The sequence below is a fragment of the Leptidea sinapis genome, chromosome 1 (assembly GCF_905404315.1).
Source record: "Leptidea sinapis chromosome 1, ilLepSina1.1, whole genome shotgun sequence".
Lineage (NCBI taxonomy): Eukaryota > Metazoa > Arthropoda > Insecta > Lepidoptera > Pieridae > Leptidea > Leptidea sinapis.
In genome coordinates, this window is record NC_066265.1 from 4,534,297 (window position 1) to 4,556,658 (window position 22,362).

Genomic DNA, 22,362 nt, shown 5'->3' on the forward strand with positions numbered 1-22,362 from the left:
ATTAATTTCACATGCTTCGGTGCCCTTTAAACTCAAACACAATAATGCTTACACATTATTGCTTCTCGGTGGAAATAGGCGCCGTTGTGTTTCCCATTATCTAGCCGGCATCCTGCATAAAGGAGCCCCCCTCTGGTCTAGTCACGTACTCTTATGAAAACACAAAAGAAAAATGATAAAAACTTCACGTAAGAAAATATAACAGACATACCTAGTCCGTTTCCGTCCAGCGTAGTTCGAATATTACCGTCAAGAGTTGGCCGCACTTAATTGCTATTCACATATTTCAACCAATATGGAAGTTACTTTGTAGACTTGTTAGTTTAGCAATGAACAGTGAAGCCTTGCTGAGATCAAATCTACAGGGAAATAGTGAATTATTATTTAGTTGTTACTATATTGGTCAGATAATTCGTAAAATATTACGTAAAACAATTCCATTTTATTTGTCACTTTACAGTGTTTCAAAATGATCAATAGATTACATAAAGATAGAGAGAGAAAAAGTGGTAGGTACGCTTCTTTTCTTAAATCAAGAAAATATTAAAACATGTACAGTCGAAATAACCATTTATAAAGAAAGTTCAAATATAGGTGCTTGGCGTTAATTATACTATAGTTATGTAAGAAAAAGTATTCTATTTTTTATCGTATTTTTAAATATCCGTTAATTTATATAATTTTGATCTGCAGATGATTACCTCGTGCTGTTCCGAAAAACAGCAGCAAGAGTATTAATTTGTTTAATAAGCTAACTCGTATAAAAAAGACGATAAGAAATCCTTTCTGCGACCCACCCAGGACACACACTTTATTCAATAGCAACAACCGTTCTAAAAGGTGACTTGAGAATTTTATTTATTGAAGAGGCTAATTATGCTTTAACCTAGTTAACATATTTTGTGTTAAGTCCATTTTAATATTTATATATTTACAATCGATAGGGACGAAAGCAACAGATCTTTATAGACAGGAGTCCAGGCCTTCATGGACGTACGCGCACCAGCGCTATTTGCAGGCTCCGGAAACTAACTGTCCGCCTCTGGACGTAAGAAATACTAGAAGGTCTAAGTTATAATAATAAAATCAACATCCTCACCATTCGCTTTCATATTAATGTACTGTTTGTTTCTTTTTTGCATAGTCATGCAATACTCGAAGTACAAGGGTCATTACAGATTAGAGCATCTTCTCATCTAAAAAGCTGGCAATACAATCTCTTGACACTTGATATATATTGTCAGATGTCCATGAGCGGCTGGTAAGAAAGGGTCTAACATAAAAAAGTAAAAAAAAAAAAAAAAACAATTATTAATAACTATAATCAATTTTGAGTAATGCCAGTAATTAAATTAACTTAATGATTGGCGGGGGTGACACCTTCTATCATGTGAGCTTCGCGTAATATTTTAATAATTAACATAAAAAATTTTGAAAGCGACAACCCTATTTCAATGCCGAGATAAGATAAGGCAGCGCACACACAATTAACATGACAATTTAATCAGGTGTAACAACTTGTTTACAGACATTTTATTTTGACACGATTCAATTTGTAAATGTACCAAGAACAAATCCGCGCTACTGTTTACACAGTTCTATTTGTATTTAATGTCATTGTGCGATAAATTTTTCTACGTGCAATGTTTTTTTTTCGTTTGTTGTTAACGGAATCTTTCAGGGTGAAAATAACACCAAGTTAAAGATGTATGACTAAATCAAAAAAAATATGTTATATAATTTCATATTAATTTATTCCATCGCCCTAACAAGATGAGTGATTTTTTAAATGTGAGAACTTCTATAGGCGCACTCAGCACAAGTGTTAATGCTGTGTTTAAGTATTGAATGAGACTGAGTCATGAAGATCGCCTATGTATCGCTCATTCAGGTAAATTCATGTGGAGTAGTCTAGGGGAGAAACGAGAGGCGGCAACTCACACTTAATTTCATATAATGATATACGGTCGATATATTTTATTAAAGTGAAAACTCTTTTAGGCGCAGCTTTCTTATTTTTAGTAGGCCGCGTTACCGACAGCGGGCTACGTATTAGCCTAGTATAATTCCTATACCTAGTATAATTATAATTGAAGTGAAATAGTAATCTAGTATTATTTATTGAAGTAAAAACTCCTTTAGGGGCAGCTATTTTTAGTTAATCGCCTTATCAACACCGGATTGCATAATAGTCATGGTAATGTTATAGTATGTCGACCAAGGTGTGTCTAGCAATGAAATTGTATAGGTAATTTATTTATGACTAGCTGTCCCGACAGACGTTGTTCTGTATACAAAGATATAAATTCTAATTATTAATTCATTTTAAACTATTCTTTCAATTTGATTTCTGAACGACGGGGGACACATCAAAGGAAAAACGAAATTGTTGTTTTTATTTAATTCCCAGCATTTTCAAATAATATTCACATTTTAAACCTTCTCTGGACTTCCACAAATAATTCAAGACCAAAATTAGCCAATTCGGTCCAGCCGTTCTCGAGTTTTAGCGAGCCTAACGAACAGCAATTAATTTTTATATATGTATATAGATAAGTCATAATTTTTATGTTTAGTAAATATGTGTGACACATTATTTAAAAATCCAAACAAAGTATTCTTATTATTTTAAATTTTTTAATCTCCAGTTATATCAATCCTAATAATATACTTATTCTAGTTCAATTTGTTATTTAAGCATATCTTTTTATTTTATTATTAATTTTGATTAATTTAAAAAAGGAACCAATTCTCTTCTGTGCGACAAGCCTCTTGCTGCTAGACAACCGATGAAAACAGGCCAAGTTTATTACTTTTAGTATGCGTGACAAGCTACGTCTTACACTCGCGATTTGTATGTCACTTTGTGTGAGTGTGAGTGCATTGCTGATAATAGAGGTTAACTGTTAACCTCTATTTTTTTCGACGTTATTACAACTGTCACAGTCTATCTAGACGTATAAACCATCTAAGGGTTTGACATTTCGCCGGCCGCTTAATATACAAAGTTCCAATCACATTCATCTGCACTTGTTTTAATTAAGCCATTATTTCTACATCATTAATTCTCATTTAACTAACTAAAATAGTGTATGTGTACTTATAGAAGTAAAATGTTAATCTTTATTGGCGTAATAAAACAAAAATGATTAAAAAAAAATCCGAGCAGGTCGTTCAGCTGATGGTAATTGATACTCTCTGCCCATTACAATGCAGTGCCTCACAGAATTATTGAAATCCCAAAAATTCTGAGCGGCACTACAACTGAGACATAAGTTATCAAGTCTCATTTGCCCAGTAATTTCAATAGCTACGGCCCTCCATACCGAAACACAGTAATGCTTACACATTTACTGCTTCTCGGCAGAAATAGGCGCCGTTGTGGTGCCCATAATCTAGCTGGCATCCGGCGCACAGGAGCCTACCACTGGTATAATACTGGTGCTATATTTATAGAAAAGACAATGTTGTAGTGTAGAAGGTAATAGAATAGAAAGAAGAAGAAAGAAATACAACCAATGAAAATATTATTATAGCGCATAAGTTAATTAAATAATGTGTTATTAAATATCATTAAATTATTTTTATAATACAATTAGAGAGAAATTATCTTTTTTATATTAAAACTTGTATATATATTGAAATTATTTATTAAAATTAAATTAATACTCGTCCATTTGTTGTGGCTTAGTAGACATAATACTATGTGTTACAAGAGGCTTGATACTAATGATCTTATAGACCAGCTAACGTTAGGATCGTAAGAATTCACTCCACTGAACTCTTTATACCACTGGACAGGCTTTTCCATATGTTTGACAGCAATTGTTTGTGCCTATTTGAAGCGCCACTCGCGAGCGTCCAGAGAACTAATTTTGACGTATATTACAAATGGCTGCGAAGGAACGTACAATACTCTGAAGTATCTTTGCATTTTGAATTAATCTCGTTCGTTTTCCGTGTTATTTAAATTTCAAGAATCAACGTAATAAATAATACAATTATTTTTGTAAATAGTTTCCCATCATCTATCGATGTTTGCTGAGGTTGTCAGTTTTAGTACAACAGACTCTCGCTACATGGCCAACAGCGCGAAAATGGCGAATATCAAACAGGCACAAAAGCACCTTGACAGCCGCCAATCCAGTGGTATATAGTACAGGTCAATGATTAGCTCTGAAAATTTTTCCTTAACGCGCCAAAAGAAGTAATGTATCACTCCAAAAATCTCCCCAAACGTAGCCGACGTATCAAATAAAATGTAATTGTTTAAGCTGAAATCCGCTTTACTATCAGTGCCTCACGACATTATTTTTATTATTATGTTTATAAAAACATTCCATCTATTATTGACAACATTGTCAATTAATAGTCGTGCGCAGAGCTGTAAAACCTGTCAACCAAAGAGAATGTGAATACTACGTAATAAGAGGCGCGCTTAAGTAAAAATTGAAATTTAGATTAGTTTGACATGTAGAAATAATATCAATTACAGTATCCCGATTGGCCACAACGTATAATCCGGATAAGTTTGAAAGCGAACAATTACTTATAACGTAGTGGATTTCGGGTACCCTCGTTTTTTACAAGATTATAGCCGTCATCTGTCAATCTATCAATGACTGCACGTTTCATACAATCGAGCGTATCGCTTGTTTCTTAGAGTTTCGCTAGGCTGCTGTCAACTCACGTACGAGTAAAATAAGAAGGACTCCGTGTCACCTTACATAACAGTGAGGCACCAAAACAAACCGTTAAACGTGTAAATACATAGCCCCGCCATTATGAGATTTGCCATCGCCTATGACAGATCAGTTTGCGTCGAAATAAAATATTTTAAAAATGCCGTCGTGCGTTGTGAAAAAGTGTAAAAACAATACGATAAAAGTATTTGTGGGTATATGATTATTTAAGGGAGAAAAAATTGTGTATCTGGTATACCCCGTAACCGCACACACACTAGCATAAAGGTGCTTCACTTACTAATATCACGGCTAATATAACTTTTCGTATGTTGCCATTCAGGCGCATACGGTAAAGTGCAGGAATAAAAAAGCAACTTTACGTGTTACATATTATCGAACTAATGATTTATTTCATAGATGTTTTGTAATCCTATTAATATTCTTATGTTCATAATTTATGTAGGCTCAAGTCTAATTCTTCGAATTAAACATAACATTAATTCGTTATAGTTTAATTTTTATGAACTTATTAAGCACGTTAGAACGCCAACAGCGCCCCCACTTAAACGTTAACACATAGTAGTATTCACGACTATATTTAATACGATAATAATCAAGACAAAAGACACGACATTATTTAGCTATTTCACGTTCCCAGAGTTCCGTACAAACTTACACGTAAATAAATAAAATTAACTGAATAAAGGAATAGAATTAACTGGATAATTTCCCGTTTGGTAATGCCTAGCGGCGGTTACGCGCGGGCCACAGAGGCCGGTGTCAAAGGAGGTTTTAATCTGAAAATAAGGGTCGCGACGAGCAGGACGTTCAGTTGATGGTAATTGATATGCCCTGCCCATTACAATGCAGTGCCGCTGAGTGAACAACACAAAAATTCTGATCAACAATACAATTGCGCTCGTCACCTTGAGGCATAAGATGTTAAGTCTCATTTGCCCAGTAATATCACTAAATACGACGCCCTACAGACCGAAACACAATATTGTTTACTCATAACAGCTTCACGGCAGAAATAGGCGTTGTTGTGGTACCCATAATCTAGCTGACAACCTGTGCGGAGGAGCCTCCCACTGGTAAATACGAACGGCAAAAACGACTGAACCGATCGGAATAATACTTATACCATAAGATGCAGAGTATATAATATACTTATCCGGAACTTATATTTTTGACTTAGGAATACCTATATGTTCGCAACAACACCAACGCCTCACGTTATATAAATTACAAAATGAAGTCCGAAGAAGAAGATAAATCCATACGTAAATATATAATTAATAATTGTTTAAACTAAAAAACACGCTTTGGTTGAAATTTAAAATGAACATCAACTCCTTACGACGTACTTACGACGTACGATTTAAAACGAACTTATCGACGATAGGTGAAAAATCTTTATAAATTAACAAAAATCTTTATTTTCAAATTGAAAAATGAAATAATTGTATCAAATTGTAAATGTATTGTTATCGGTCCTCGATAAATCTGCGAAGTTTGAACGAAACCTGGCCGTTTAATTTCGAAATCTCGCTCAAATGAGTTGGTTACAAAAAAACATACATACAGGTGAAGCTTACAAAAACCGTGTAAAAATGGTATAAACATAATACTTAGTTGATGTGATCTTTTATTAAGGACCTGTGCCAAAACGCCATCCTCTTCCATATCAATCAATTTTAACACAAATTATAATTTAAATCTATAAAAAATATTATATTTAACAAAAATATTATAGAAACAGGAATGTCAATATGTATGCCCCCCCCCCCCCCTTTCTCCCTCTGTCTTCTTCTATTGTCCTAAGTCAGAATGAGAAAAAACTCTCGTAAGCGACTGTTTAAAGTTAGCGGACCATTATGAATAAGGGATAGATATACCTATGTATAAAGCTTAAAATAGATGGTATAGTTAAAAATTGTTTTATTCTATATAGTTAAAGAGCTAGCAATAATTTATATTATGTTATCTTCGAATTTTTCTTTGTTTGTTTATTTTGCACATTTTTAAATTTACTTAGTTACTAGCATCAAATTCACGTCTCGGTTCAAACTTTCTCTTAGTTTTATAATATATATAACTATAATAATTATTTTTGTATGAATTTTTAGTGTTAGACAAACACGTAAAAAGTGTCAGTAAACGAAAAGATCTGTTGCTGTTTATTTTAAAAAAAAACACCGTATACGTTTGTATTTTAATTGTTTATTACTTTTAAGTTGTTTTCTATTTTCTTGTAATGTGAGGTATACAATTTATATCATATATACTCAGGTAAAAGTGTGCTCCAGAATAAGTATTCATATGTATAATATGTTACGTTGGCTTCCTATTTGATAAATAAATAAAATTTAATGACCCTACATACAAAACCTGCAGCAAAATATATCTCTTTCTTTACCACAGTGGAATCCTAAGCAAGCATATAATATTTTTATAACATGAGGGTATGCAATCCTTCAGCAATAAGGCCGTAGCGACGCCCACATTCAACAAATGCATATTTGTGCATCATATCAATAATTTATACAGTTTCCGTCTAAATCACGGTCGTGAAACACATATATTAAGTGTACACGTGAAAAATAGTGCCATTTAGTATGTCGAGCGAATAATAATTATTGGGCAGTGGCTCGAATATGAATTAACGTAAATCGAAAAATGGTTGTGGAACAGCATTTAACTGTGACAAGAACTTTGAGACCTGTGCTATCAGTTAAGTTAATTTTTGTGGTTACTTAGCTGTTAGATTGTTTTATTGTGTTATTTGTGTGAAAAGTTAGGTTCTTTGGTTCTAACATAAGGTTAAATTTACTTGAGACGTATTTCATAGATTGACGTTGTATCAGTGATTTGATAATTTTTAATGGCTTGTTGTATTTGTTTACTCAAAATATTACAATTAAGCTGCTGTCTTGCTTACGTGATTGATTCAAAGAAGAAAATCTGTTCTTTTCTGTCTAGGTATTATTTTGTGATATATAGAGGATGTGTCTTAGATTATTTTCACAATTTTATCGAGCGATTGAGGCGTGATTACAGAATGAATACTTTCAATTTTAATTAATTTTATTTTTAATATCAGATTTGGTTATATTTAAAATTGGCTTATTAATTAACCTCTCTCTTCTCGGTTCAAAGTTTCTCTTAGATGTTTTATTGTTATTTTGTAATAATTGAGTCAAAAGGAAGTCAAAAAACCCTAATTAGTTTCAGTAAACAAAAAGTTGTATTATTGTTTTCAAAGTATTTTTTTTTTCACCTGTTTCAAAATGACTTATTTACTAACCTCAAATTCATATCTCGGTTAATACGGTCAAAAGGAAGTCAAAAACCCTAATAAGTTCTACTGTTGTTTTTAAAATTAAGAACACCCTGAACCTACTTTCAACAAACTTTTGTTCAACACCATAATAAGAAACGGCGTGTTACTTATTATGGACGAACGTAACAAGTAATTCTTCTTTGGCGTAATAAAACAAAAATCATTAAAAACATTACTGCTCGTGCTATTTTACGTTTGTAGATAAAATAATATTGTAATAAAGAAGTAAATATAACCAATAAAAATATATTTATACCTACTGCATAATTTAGTTAAATAACGTGTAATCAAATATCGTTACATTATTATTATACAATTAGATGGAAATCATTATTTTTTATTTTAAAACGACAAGATACAAATGGTCTAGTAGACCAGCTAACGTGTAACAGGGTGTCGAATTTTCGTGTCAATGTGCGCGAATTATAAAATGGTGATCGTAAAATATAAAATTTTGAGGAAATAACAAATGCTCATCCAATTATCTTTTGGTTTCAGGTTTGGACTTTTTGGAACATGGGGCGGATTTTGAAGCTGCCATTTCGGCGACAGGTAAGAATTCAGATTATAAATTACAGAATGCTTTATTCTAAGCATTATAATCGAAATAGTTGATTTAAGAAAAGGTCTGATTTAATCAGAAATACAGTCTTATTTATTAACGCAATGTAAAGTTAGTCCAAATTTAAAATTATTTCTCCCTGTCATGTAACGGTCGTTCCCAATATTCAGTCTATCTCTTACTTGAGATAAAAATCGTAACTATCGTTGACTTTTCTGTCCCAATAAACTTATCGACGGTAACTCACCTTATCCGTACCGCAATCTGTCAATGGGACGACGTATAGCTTGCCAGCGATATTAGTTTATATTGAAATTGCAATTCATGCGTCCCAATATAAGGCGATAAGAATGACTTATGCGGTATATTGGGACAGCTTCAGATTATTGACAACTAATTACTGACAGTAGAAGGTTGTATTTTATCTCTATCTGTAGATAGTATATTTGGAACGGGCGTTAGTCTGTAGTGACAGAGATAAAGACAAAAAGTTTTAAAGGAGAATGTCCATTTGCAGCCTAGATTTTCTCATGCGTCAAAACGAAGTTAATATAGTAATTATTTACTTAATTTATGCCATAATCTGGCCATCGGAATCACTCATTTAAAATAAAACATTATATAGATTTTCGGGAAAATGGCGGTGACGGAAACAAAGATATCAATTTCTTTGAGTGTTGCTGTTTAACAAATTATTTTATTGTAGGTACTGCTATTGACATTTGTTGATTACAAATTATTTCAAAAATGATAGATATGAAAATACGAGACGAGCAGGACGTTCAGCTGATGGTAATTAATACGCCCGGCCCATTACAATGCAGTGCAGGATTATTGAAAAGCCCAAAAATTCTGAATGGTACTACAATTGCGCTCGTCACCTTGAGACATAAGATGTTAAGTCTCATTTGCCCAGTAATTTCACTAGCTACGGCGCCCTTCAGACCGAAACACAGTAAAGTTTACATATTACTGCTTCACGGCAGAAATAGGCGCCGTTAATCTAGCCGGCATCCTGTGCAAAGGAGCCTCCCACTGGGATGTTTAAGATTAGAACATACTCCCAACTTAAACTACGGCAAGGCATATCTTAACCCCTGGTGTTACGGATATCCATGGGCAGTTGTCTCACCAATCATCGCGTGATGAAACGATTGATTAGACCAAGTTCAAATTGTCACTGCGTGGATTCTATAGGGCATTAAACGAAAATTGTTATTTTTTAAGAAGCAACAACCTGAGAGTTGAACAAAGCGTACAAGATATTATAAAAGATACTTCATTCGAACGGTTGGCTCAGTTGGAAAGAGCGCTCGCTCGCAGTTTCGAGTCCCGCATCGTTCATAAGATTTTGTTTTCAATTTTATTTGTATAATTGTTATATTTAAAAAAAATCAAAACACAATTTTGTTTCTGTAATATGAATAAGATATTTTTTTTTCTTAACGTTCAGTATTTTTTCATTGTGAAAATGATTCTATTTTAATTTCTTATGCCGAGCTTGCTCCACGCTGAATAAATATGTTGCATTAAAATTTTTTATTTTAGGGAATTTAATTTTCTAGACTGCAAAGCAGCTTTATTTGATAAAAACAAATACTAATTATATTTAAAAGAAATAAATTTTGAAAACAAAATTAATCCTAGAAGTGAGGGTTATCACTTTAAAAACGTACCAAATTATTTAAAAGAAACAAAACAATACTAAATTATATATTTCTGCGCTTGATTGCACAGTGCCGCGCGCATATATATGAAACAAAATTGCATTTTTTATTTTCAAATTCCAATTCAAAAAAACTTAATTCACTGTAAAACTTTATAAGTTGTTTAGTGCAACTCAGAAAGAAAGTACATAATATCCATTACCAAAAATTTTTAAACCTGTAACTATTTCATCATTCAAATAATCTTTCACATTATAATAGGCCTTCGACGTTAATTTATTATTTACGACACAATTTTTTTAAATAAAATATTACTTTAATATTATTTGGGAGTTTATTATAAAATATAACACAATCCACTTTAAAATATTTAGCAATTTTACGGAGCCGTGAAATGTCATTATGTCACTCACTATTCTTGTGATATTAATCCTCTTAATGATGATGCTTTTATTTTATTTTCAGGTTTCGGCCGCTTCCACTTCTTTTTGTTGGCCATCACAGGTCTGATCTACGCAGACACTGCCATTGGTATCACCATAGTGTCTTTCGTCCTACCAGCAGCGACATGCGACTTCCGGATGACGTCTTCCGATAAGGGATGGCTGACTGCAGCCCCTATGTTAGGTAGAAATTCAAATTCATATATTGTTATTCAAAGTGAAATTTTGTAAATTACTTATTAAACATCAAAATCTCCCATTGGATGTGTGTGAGACCTGAAGAGCGGGCACAAGAAACTCATTAAATAGCCTGAGGACGGTCACTCCATTCTGTCTGTCTTTGTCTTTGGAATGAATTGATAAAAAAAAACATGTAAAAGCATTCACAATTTATTTAATAGTACATAAAATGGCATATACCTAAGATTGCCCTTGAAAAAGAGTCGGTGATATATTTCACAAGATTAAATGTCTTACAGAATATTTATAATAAGCTGAAATAATTAAAACAAGAAATAATAAATGGTGTAAATTCAATAAATCGTGATGTCTTCTTAAGAACCCCCTTGTAACTCTTCTGACGCAAATAATGAAATGAAAGCATAATTCTTTCTACCTCGATATCTGCAGGATAGTTTGTTCCTATAATTCATTACATAAAATCTTTTCTATAAACTGTACCTAACCAAATAGCGATAGCGAGGCTGATCCGTTGACCGGAATAGCTGCCAGCGCCTGGGATTGCAGTAACCATATTGAGGCGCGTAGATAGTACTTTGTACATTCTCCGCGTATCTGGACCCACGGGCCAAATGTCACTCGACATCAAATGGCGAATAGATGTAAAGATTCACTGAGACTGTCATGTTTGCGACGTTTGCTGTCTTCGGCAGTCGAAGCAGCAGCCCCAGCGCCATTTGACGTAACTTGGACAATTGGGGGGTCTACCAACGCTACGTCTTCCAGTACGTGGTCGCCATTCGAGGACTTTACTACCCAATACTACCCCAATGGCCATCTGTCTTGTGCCCTGCCCTCTGTCACTTTAGTTTCGCAACCATCAACCAAGTTTGATATAAAATTGACTGCTATTGATTCCAGGTATGGTCATCGGTTCATACTTCTGGGGTTGTTTGGCGGACACCAAAGGTCGTAAGATCGTGTTGGTCTCCACCCTGCTGCTCGACGGTTTTGTTGGCATCATCTCCTCGTTCGTACAGATCTTGCCCATCTTCATGGCCTGCAGATTCATCAACGGTTTTGCGTAAGTTGTTCTTGTATTTGGCAATTTGTGTGAGAATGTTGACATTTAGGTACTGTTCATTCAACGGGCTAAACGGCCTGCCCGTTGAATGAACCTTTACTAACATTTGTAAGTTTATTGATGCTTGGATGGCATATTCCTGCCACATTGTGTGCACAATATCTTCAGACCTCTAAAACTAAACACAATTGTGGTGGAGTGCCCCCATAATGTTACAAACCGCCAAAAGTGGAGATGCATCGCGCAGGAGGTAGTGCGACCCAGAGAGTTTTCTTAATACTTTTAACTTTTAATGCAAAGGTTACATGATCGCGATAAGGCGAAGATTTATCGCAGCAAATTTGTCTGGTCTGTATATAAAATTTATGAGTTATTTTTGTTTTGGCATGCCAAAGATGTGTATTTATTTATTCGGAAACCCAACGATCGCACCCAAATACATAAACTACTTACAAAAAATTAAAAATATATCTCTGTGTACTTACAGGTTTACACGTCATTTATTAAACCTTTCATACTTATAATATATATCTTGATTTAACTTATATTATATAACTAACCGAGGTTTGAATTAACTTTCATTAGTGCAAAGAATAGACGTTGACTTCGAGAGGTTCTTCGAGGTCCATACATAGTTTTGACAGCAAGTCTGGCCTATCAATTAAAATGTGCAACAGTTTATGTAAGATTTTTAAGGGTTAGATCTATTAAGCGTACTTACTTTGCTTACGTTAAGCTTAGCTGAGTGTGATAAAACGCTAACTTGCCCCTTGCAGTAGGCTGTCTTACATGATTACAGCTGTAAATCCTACTAATATTATAAATGTGAAAGCTAATGTATGTTTGAACTTCTTTAACGCAAAATCTACTGAATAGATTTTGATGAAACTTTACAATAATATAGCTTACACACCATAATAACAAATAGGCTATCATTTATAAAACTATAGTGTGAATTATTCAAAATATAAAAGAAGTGTGATTGTAACTAATGAATACAACTAGCGCCATCTCTTATCAACTAGCAAGCAAAAATCAATACAATTTATATGGCAAAACCATGTTTGCCGGGTCAGCTAGTATGACTATAAAAACGAAATCAAAGAATATGTTATGCTCAGCGAATTTTTTCTGAAGTCTTTCTGATTTTCTCCTCAGTCTAACATTTTGCGCCTCTTTTCCAAACACTGTATTTTTATGAGCTAAAGCCGGCTACAGCTATATAGCTATTCAGCATTCTGGGTCTATGAAATATATAAATTAAATATCGTAAAAACTTTTATGAATTCTTTCTATTTTCATGTGGACGTTAAAGCATATCTTATATTGTTCCTACATACACTTATTTTATGTATTGACACATTATATTTTCTGGTGCAGCGTTGCTGGTGCTATGGGTATTTGTTTCCCGTACCTCGGAGAGTTCCAAGCTACTAAATACAGAGAGAAGATCCTGTGCTGGATGGAAATGTTCTGGACTCTTGGTGTTATCTTACTACCACGTAAGTTCCTGTAATAATTACTACACTTGCTATCATAATTAATTGCCAACAGTTAGTTTTTATTTGAGAATAACTTGGTAATTCTCTAGATTTTTACATGTCACTGCTCACTGAATAAGGTTGGGTTGCACCAACTAACTTTAGCAACTACAAAAATTTTAAAGTACCGGCTAAGCAGAAATTTTTTGCATCATTTGACAATTTTTAGATGACGTCATAACTTTAACTTTTAACCGTAACCATCCAATATATTCCGGTTAAAGCTATTGTTAATGTTACATAGCTAAATAGTGACCTATCAAACGTAAAGTAACACCAAATTAAAATTACTTCTCCCTGTCATGAAATTCTGTAGTGACAAAGGTAAGATGACACAAAAAGTATTAAACTTGGATTAACGTTAGGCGTTTATTATTAACACAATTAACATATACCAAGAATATAAATTGTCAATCTGTGGTTGGGTAACTTACTACGCAGCTTTTTCTTAAGGCAGGACAAAAGAGCGTTAGGGTCACCTGGTGTTAAGTGATCATCTACACCTACATTCTCTTGCAACATCAGAGGAATCACAGGAGCGTTGCTGGTCTTTTATAAAGGTCAAAATGTCAAAGAAACAGCTCATAATGAATTTCATACTAATAGTTTATGACCTTGGAAAATAATCATAACTCATTATGTTCTAGTGATCGCTTGGGCCATCATTCCCATCCAGGGCATTAGAATGGAGAGTGGCATGTTCTCGTATGACTCTTGGAACTGGTTCGTCGCCGCATGCGGTGTCCCCTCACTCATGCTCGGCTTCTGGCTCATGACCTTCCCCGAAAGCCCCAAGTTCATGATGGAGTGCGGCGACTACGACGATGCCCTCGCCTGCCTAAAGACGATCTACAAGCAGAACACTGGCGATGATCCCGATAACTACCCCGTAAGTTCAATCAGTTTCAGCACTGGGCAAAAATAGGCTTATTTGTTTTTCTTTTTTGTGAAAATAAGGGACGAGACGAGCAGGATGTTCAGCTGATGGTAATTGATACGCCGTGCCCATTACAATACAGTGCCGCTCAGGATTCTTGAAAATCCCAAATATTCTGAGCGGCACTACAACTGCGCTCAATACCTTGAGACATAAGATGTTACGTTTCATTTGCCCAGTAATTTCACTAGCTACGGCGCCCTTCAGACCGAAACACAGTATTGTTTACACTCTTTGCTTAAAAAAATATAAGATACGTTCTTGCATGTCGGCGGAAATTCAAATATTTTTATTCAAAATAGAATATGATATCAATTATTGTATTTCAAAAACTACCACCCATTGGAAATATGCAGGTATATAGAACGCCTAACATCTCAGGTAAATTTTACATGCTTTTCTTCCAGACCCAGGCGTTCTACTGACGGAACCAGTCTCTTCATATTGTTGCGAAGTCCTCTGGACAGTCAAACGACTCACACTTAGCCTCTGAGATCCATAATATTGAATACATACAGCCTTCCTCAAGTAACGCTATAATTTTGCTCGGTGCTATCGTTCTATCAACCATTATAGACACCGCTAAATGCTGGGATCAAGACTTATAAATATCAAGGAAATAGGACAATCCGACAATAATAATCTAAAAATGATTTAGAGTTAATACGAACTAACAACGATTCCCGCCACGATACGCAAATAACTGCAACCTTTGTTAAAGTCCGAATATTCTTAAATTTGAATTTGGAATAAACTTTTTTATGCATAACAACACTTCATAAACATGCCAGTAATATTTTCAAATGATTAAAACCTCTTTTGGTACTGTATTTTCTAAAGGGACGGAAACGTTAAACTACGTTTAGTTTATAGATGTGTTAAAAATTCAATTAAAACTATTAATATAATTGTAATAAGGTTTCGCTTGCTGATTCTTTCAAAGTCAACGTTGGAAATTTTATTTCTCAGCAACCGCAATAGGTACAGAACCCCGTAATATATCGTTGGAAACGTCTTGATATGAAAATGAGTTTGGGCTACTAGGTGGTCGGGATCAATAGCTATTCAGTTTCTAACATTTCACATGGAGTTACCTCATTTACCATAGGTAACCCTATGAGAAATGTTAGCGCTAGTCACTTGTTTGAAATATATTTTCTAATAACAAGCCGCAAAATGATGGTGATCATTGTGAATTATTGAATTTTCTCCATATTTATTATAAACTTGTTCTCTCTGTTTTTCCATATTTACTATAAAAAGTTATACTCCATATTTATTATAAACAAACCTGTGTATTTTAATCTCCTATTAGCAGGTTTGTGTATAACAAAAAATATCAATAACGTAATCATAAAATCAACAACACAGAATCCAACTATGTAGCTAGTAACTTTTTATCTAGTGACAAAAAACATAGTGTCCTTAAACTCTAACAATTAAAGTATTCTTATCTGCTTTCAGATCAAAAGCCTCAAGGAGAAAGTACGCACTGTGTCAGTTGCTTCCCAAAGTTCACAGAAGTCCGTCCGATCTCTAAGTATGCGTAAACGTAAGGATCTCAAGAGGCTGTTCAGCGAAATCTGGACACAAACCAAAGCTCTGTGTAGAGCACCCTATCTCAAATACACGATACTCACTTGTCTTATTCAATTTGGCTTAACTACAAGGTAAGGAATCCGCAAAAATAAATTAAGAAGTAAAAACCTTAACACTTAGGTACCTACTCATTCAAATTCTAATATTTTTATTCAAAATCATTTATTGAAAGTTAAAAACTACTACTGCACATTCGGAAATTAATGCCTCAGACCTAAAAGAAACGGGCGCAAGAAATTCTGCGGGCTTGGTTTTTTTTAATAAAATTTTATGCGTCGTTATTTTGCGTCTTTTAAGCATTGTTTTGAATTTTGTGATACATTTGTTTTGAACATTTTCTAGGATCTTGCTGTAAAAGTATATAAATCGGCCCACAAAAGACTAACTAACTCGACTAAGCCGAGTAGTAAGCATAAGACGTTCAAGTTTTTTCCTGTTAGCATTATGTTTATGAGAGTTTCTAGAAAATATCTGTGCTTATAAAGTCACACAATTTTGCAGAAGTTTGGCATAGCCCATATTTCTGAAAGCAACTCGTCTTCCTAACGTCTTTTCCGTCTAAACTTTTAGATTCAATCGTGCCCTCAAAAAAATATTCAAACTGTGTACTTAACGTCTAGAGTCATTTCAGTAACTCGAAACTCGGCATCTGGCGTTGCGTAGAGACGTCACTTCATTGTTTTTGTCTTCTACCGCATTTATGGTAGCAAGTATTCCGAAAAGCTGTGTAACTTATTTCTACCACCAAATTCCACCTTTGCACGACACACCACAAACTTCGCTATTATCCTCACCATCTAGATATATGGCGTTCCACCACAGTGCAGTTTTCATGTCTGCCACGTACAACCAAATCGTAGAATGAGCTTTCTTCCGCGATGTTTTCAGCATATTACGACATGGGCTGGCAACGCTTCTGTGATTCCTCTGGTAATGCAAGAGTTCACGAAAATATCTTACTTTAGTTTATAATGATTTTGAGGTTATGTTTTGAACTTGGAATGTCGCTTTATAATGCTACTACTAATACTAGGACTCACTGAGCACAAATACAAGAAATATATTAAAGATTCTTTGACAAAGAAGGCATACTATAGTATAGTAGATTATATTGAGGACTAGCTGACCCAGCAAACGTTGTATTGCTATCATAGTATCATCATCAACTGTAGTTAATCTATCCACTATAGCTACAATTAAGTTTTTTTTTAACTCCTGAGAAAGTTAGACAGATATAAAGATTCTAATTAGTTATTCATTTTAAACTATTCTTTCAATTTGATTTCTGAACGACGGGGGACACATCAAAGGAAAAACAAAATTGTTGTTTTTTTTTAAATTCCACCAGAAGGTTTAAAAGGTGAATAAATATGAAAAAGTTCTCTGGACTTCCACAAATAATTCAAGACCAAAGTTAGTCAAGGCCACCTAAAATTGTAGATGTAATATTATATCATGTATGTTAAGTTGTTATACGATTTAAAAGATGGACTGGGAGTTTCTTATCAGTTCTTCTCCTCATGTCAAAGCCCCTTTTGCGAACTGATGTAGCTTCATGATTTTTACCAAGTGTTGATGCAATATGTTATGTTATTGTCACTGCCTATGGTAGATAAATATATTTATATTTCTTTAAGTCAGTACAGACTAATGTATTTAAAGAGAGGTTCTTTTTTAAAAGAGATATTGAACCAAACAAAAGTACTCAATTTATTCCTATACTAATTGCTGTGTTGCTGATAGGTGGTGCTTTTTGCCATCAAATTCAAATTCAAATATTTTTACTCAAAATAGGATTTGATATCACTTATTTTAAGTCGAAAACTCACCACCCATTCGAAAAATTATACCTCAGACCTAAGAAGAACGGGCGCAAGAAACTCAGCGGACATCTTTTTTATGTAAAAACTAGAACTCGTAGTTGCTCATTGCATTTGCAACTAAAGGTTTTATCTCAGTACTACCTGTCAGCCAATAAGTTGGCATAGCGACATCCCATTCTGGACCGACGCACGCCCAGAAAGGGAAGATATTAGTAGAATTTTGTAACAATGTAAAATCGTTCAATAATATAAACTATTTAATAGAGGGCGGTCACACCATTCCCAATCTGTGGTATCATGGCGAAAAATAACATAGACATGGTATTTTCATATTTTGTGATTTACAGCTACTATACCCTGATGGTCTGGTTCCCCGAGTTATTCAACCGTTACGAAGAGTTCGAACACCGTTTCCCGAACACGTCTGCCTCAGTCTGCGACGTTTCTGGTATTGTTGTTGACAATGAAGCCGCCGATCCCTTCGACTGCGAGAAGATCATTGACCAGAGCGTCTACATGCACACCCTGATAGTTGGTCTCGCCTGTATCCCCACATCGTTGTGGCTACCACTATGCGTACACAAACTTGGAGCTAAGTTCTTCCTCAGTAAGTATTACTTTTTGTTTATTTTCGAATGCTGCTGACGCTGATGTACACAGAATATATAAAAAATTTATTCTTACCACAAAGTTGCCAAATGGCTGTTGGTTTTTAATTAATTAATCTCGAATGTTCTCGAATAGTGTATGTAGGTACAAGAAAGAATATCAACACGCTTTATAAGCACCTTGTTTACAAAACCGCTGGATATCACAAGGGCTAGACGTTCGTGAAGCTTCGTAAAATCTTCTCGACCCAAATTCCAGTGTCGGAAGACGAAGGTTTTCAACCTTTGTGTGTTGCCAGTAATGACTTAAAGTACAGACGGTGACAGGCATGGTCACTAACTATGGACCTAATGAGAAAACTCAAGCTCGCTCAGAGGGCAATGGAGAGGACTATGCTCGGAGTTTCCCTGTGAGATCGAATCAGAAATGAGGAAATTCGTAGGAGAACCAAACTCACCGATATAGCTCAAATGATTGCGTAACTGAAGTGGCAGTGGGCAGGGCACATAGTTCGACGAACAGATGACCGGTTGGGCTTGAATGACGACCACGTACCGGAAAACACAGTGTTGGTAGGCCCCCCAAAAGATGGACCGACGATCTGGTCAAGATCGCCGGAATAAGTTGGATGAGGGCAGCGCAGAACTGATCATTTTGGAGATCTTTGGGGGAGGCCTTTGTACAGCAGTTAACGTCTTCTGGCTGATGATGATGTCAAGGTCGTTTGCGCTGGTCATTTACATATCAAATTCGAATGTTTTCAGGCGTGTAACTCTACATAACTCTCAATATTTAACGTAACCTTCGCAACAAAATTTATAAGGATTTTAGCATTTTATATTATTACTTCACAGTCTTCTCTCTTGGATTTGCCGGCGTGGTCACAATGGGTCTCTACTTCGTGCAGAACTCCATCCAGAACTTGGTCCTCTCGTGTATCTTTGAGGCTCTGACGTCACTCGCGATCAGTCTTGTGTTCTGTGTGCTGGTCGACCTGTTCCCTACAAATCTCAGGTAACATAATAATCCTTAACTTTACATTGTAAGTGTATACTTTTTCGTCATAAATATTTATTGATAATAGTTTTATTTATTTATTCAAACTTACGTTACATGTGACTTATGCTGAGATCTTTAGAGCGTACTTACACTTTGCTCAGATTTTACTTACGTAAAACGTAAACTTTGATTTGGTATTGATTGGTTTCATTTGGTACGACAGCTGAGCTTATATGCTGAGTTTGAGCTAAGTCGAGGAATTGTTGATCTCTTTTTTGTTGGCTTATAGTCTAAGTTTTTCTTTTTTTTAGTTACTAATCAAGTAATTAAAGTACCAAATTATTACATGCACCTCGTAAGGCATAGCAATGAACAGCAGAGGAGCAGAGGTTCAAATTTTTTTTCCTCTAAGTATTAATTAATAAAATAGTAATTTTTTAAGAAGCTTTTGAATTTTCAAATAATTAATAATTAATAATTGTTTCGTCTTTTAAGGATTCTGGTAACTTATTATGTATTATTTATTATACTGTCTTTCATTGATGGGTTCTTTTAATAACAATAAAGGACGAGGCGAGCAGGACGTTCAGTTGATGGTAATTGATACGCCCTGAAGATAACAATGCAGTATCGCTCACAATTCTTGAAAAATCAAAAAAACAATTGCGTGTGTACAAAGTACACATGTCAGAAGTGAAACCTGCATTGTGCATGAACCTCTAAATTACATATGAAGTCCTGGTACATGTTGCTAGGATGACACATAATTTCAACCGCTATGAAAGACATTACTAACACCGCTACCTTATTTATGTTCTCCTGGTGTCTATGCACACACATTTTTGTATTTGTGTCTTTTACCTGTCGTTTTTTTACATTAACATTTTTACGTTCATAACACCAAACACTGGCTTAATGGCGGTAAGTGACTACTTTCAAATTGAATAGTCAATTATGACGTGCAGAATACACTAGACAGTAGAATTTAACATCGCGGGAATTTTTTAAACCAGTCTTATGGCCTAGGTTCAACAGGTTCCCCTACATACAGTATGCAAACTTTGATGGGTATGAGCAACGATTGGTGTCGAAGTACAGAATGAGTTAATATGTGAAGATAAATACGTAAAACATTGCTACTTCCAGGGTAATGGCAGCAGCTCTATCACTGACGGCTGGTCGAGGTGGAGGTCTGATCGGCAACCTGTCTTTCGGCTACCTCATAGATATCAATTGTGTTGTCCCGATTGTTGTATTTTCGGCATTCCTGTTCAGTAAGTATCAATCACAGTTATATAACATAAAGCTAATTTTTTTGAAGATTTGCCTTGTGCCTTCCCAGGGCATAAAAAGAATAGGGAAGACCCAGGCCCGAGGGTGTCGTAAGAGGTGACTAAGGGTATTTACCAGTGGGACCTTAGCACAGGATGCCAGCTAGATTATGGGTACCAAAACGGCGCCTTTTTCAGCCGTGAAGCAGTAATGTGTAAGCATTATTGTATTTCGGTTTGAAGGGCGCCGTAGCTAGTGAAATGACTGGGCAAATGAGACTTAACATCTTATGCCTCAAGGTGACGAGCGCAATTGTAGTGCCGCTCAGAATTTTTGGGTATTTTAAAAATCCTGAGCGGCACTGTATTGTAATGGGCAAGGCGTATCAATTACCATCAGCTGAACGTCCTGCTCGTCTCGTCCCTTACTGTGATAAAAAAAAGATATTAATGGGAAATTGTCAAAATTTCGTGGTAACAAAAACAAGAGATTTTGAAGTGGAAACTTCTTTAGACACGTTGAAAACTTAATTTGTTTTGCGGGTATTGAATGAGGTACTGAATTCCGCTTAGATCACACGATCACTTCAAAACGTGAACCGGCTCTATACGAGACAGGAGCTGTTGACTCGCTAAGCTTATCTTTATTTCAATATTATTTTCAATGGGTTGGTTATGCCTGAAATAAATCATTATTATTACTATAAACGCTAGGACTTCTCTACTCTAAGTCTATTTACAAAATATTTGTGTTTCAATACCTATTAACCTAATTAAACTTGTATTGATGAAGACCACAGACCTTTTTTTTGTTTTTATCATACTCTAATATTACATTATGAAAAATTTGAAACACTTTTGAGGTTTCTTTTCAACCACGTGACCAAATATAAAATGTGTACAATTTGGCGACAATTTTTGCAGTCAGTTATTTTTAACCTGTTTTATCGTGTTTTACTAATTGACAACATTTCTTTCCAGCTGCCGCAATTCTGTGCTTCTTCTTACCAAAGACGGGTCAAGAAGCGCTCGATTAAACATAATTAAACCTAGATAGTGCAAATGAGTTGTTGGAACGTTTAACCTTACAGTTGTGTACATATAAGATGTAAATATTGTGGATTAAGACTATTCAGTCGTGTTGAGCCACAAAGCGGCACAAAACCGCGCCCGCCCGTTCGTGTTGGGCCCCTACAACCGCGGACGTGCCTTGTTACCGTTACTGTGTCAGTATTTTGTTGAATTGTTATTTGTAAGATTGAACAACAGTATTTTAGTGTTGACTTTGTAATATAATGCCCTTAAATTATTATATTTATTATTAAAGGTTAATTGAATTTATATTGTTTGTTTTATTTTATTGTATAAACGAGTTTTATTACCATAAGAGAGTAACTTCAACGATTGCTAGTGATTCTCTAATAATATATAAGAAAGCTAGGATTAGGTATAGGTTGACTTAATAAATAAAGGAGATATATATCTATTTTATAATTTGTGCCTAATTCTGACCGGAGGCGATGAGCTTTTGCCATTCGATAATCTATATTTTAATTTACTCCTAATTAATTTTTGGATTTTCCGAAAGGCACCTAGAATAAACCAGTCATTTGGCAATA

At 34.9% G+C, this 22,362-nt stretch overlaps 1 protein-coding gene across 1 annotated transcript in view; it reads left to right on the top strand.

Annotated features, from left to right (window-relative positions):
- The window catches only part of LOC126968798 (synaptic vesicle glycoprotein 2B-like), a 33,064-nt gene extending 10,980 nt beyond the window's left edge, over positions 1 to 22,084 (top strand). Inside the window, exons 2-11 of the mRNA XM_050813911.1 lie at positions 8,527 to 8,580; positions 10,723 to 10,884; positions 11,802 to 11,964; positions 13,345 to 13,466; positions 14,153 to 14,394; positions 15,907 to 16,112; positions 18,212 to 18,471; positions 19,328 to 19,487; positions 20,619 to 20,746; positions 21,725 to 22,084. Coding sequence (XP_050669868.1) covers positions 8,527 to 8,580; positions 10,723 to 10,884; positions 11,802 to 11,964; positions 13,345 to 13,466; positions 14,153 to 14,394; positions 15,907 to 16,112; positions 18,212 to 18,471; positions 19,328 to 19,487; positions 20,619 to 20,746; positions 21,725 to 21,780 — 1,553 coding nt within the window. The 3' untranslated portion in view covers positions 21,781 to 22,084. The remainder of the gene's footprint in view (positions 1 to 8,526; positions 8,581 to 10,722; positions 10,885 to 11,801; positions 11,965 to 13,344; positions 13,467 to 14,152; positions 14,395 to 15,906; positions 16,113 to 18,211; positions 18,472 to 19,327; positions 19,488 to 20,618; positions 20,747 to 21,724) is intronic.
- Positions 22,085 to 22,362: the final 278 nt, after the last annotated feature.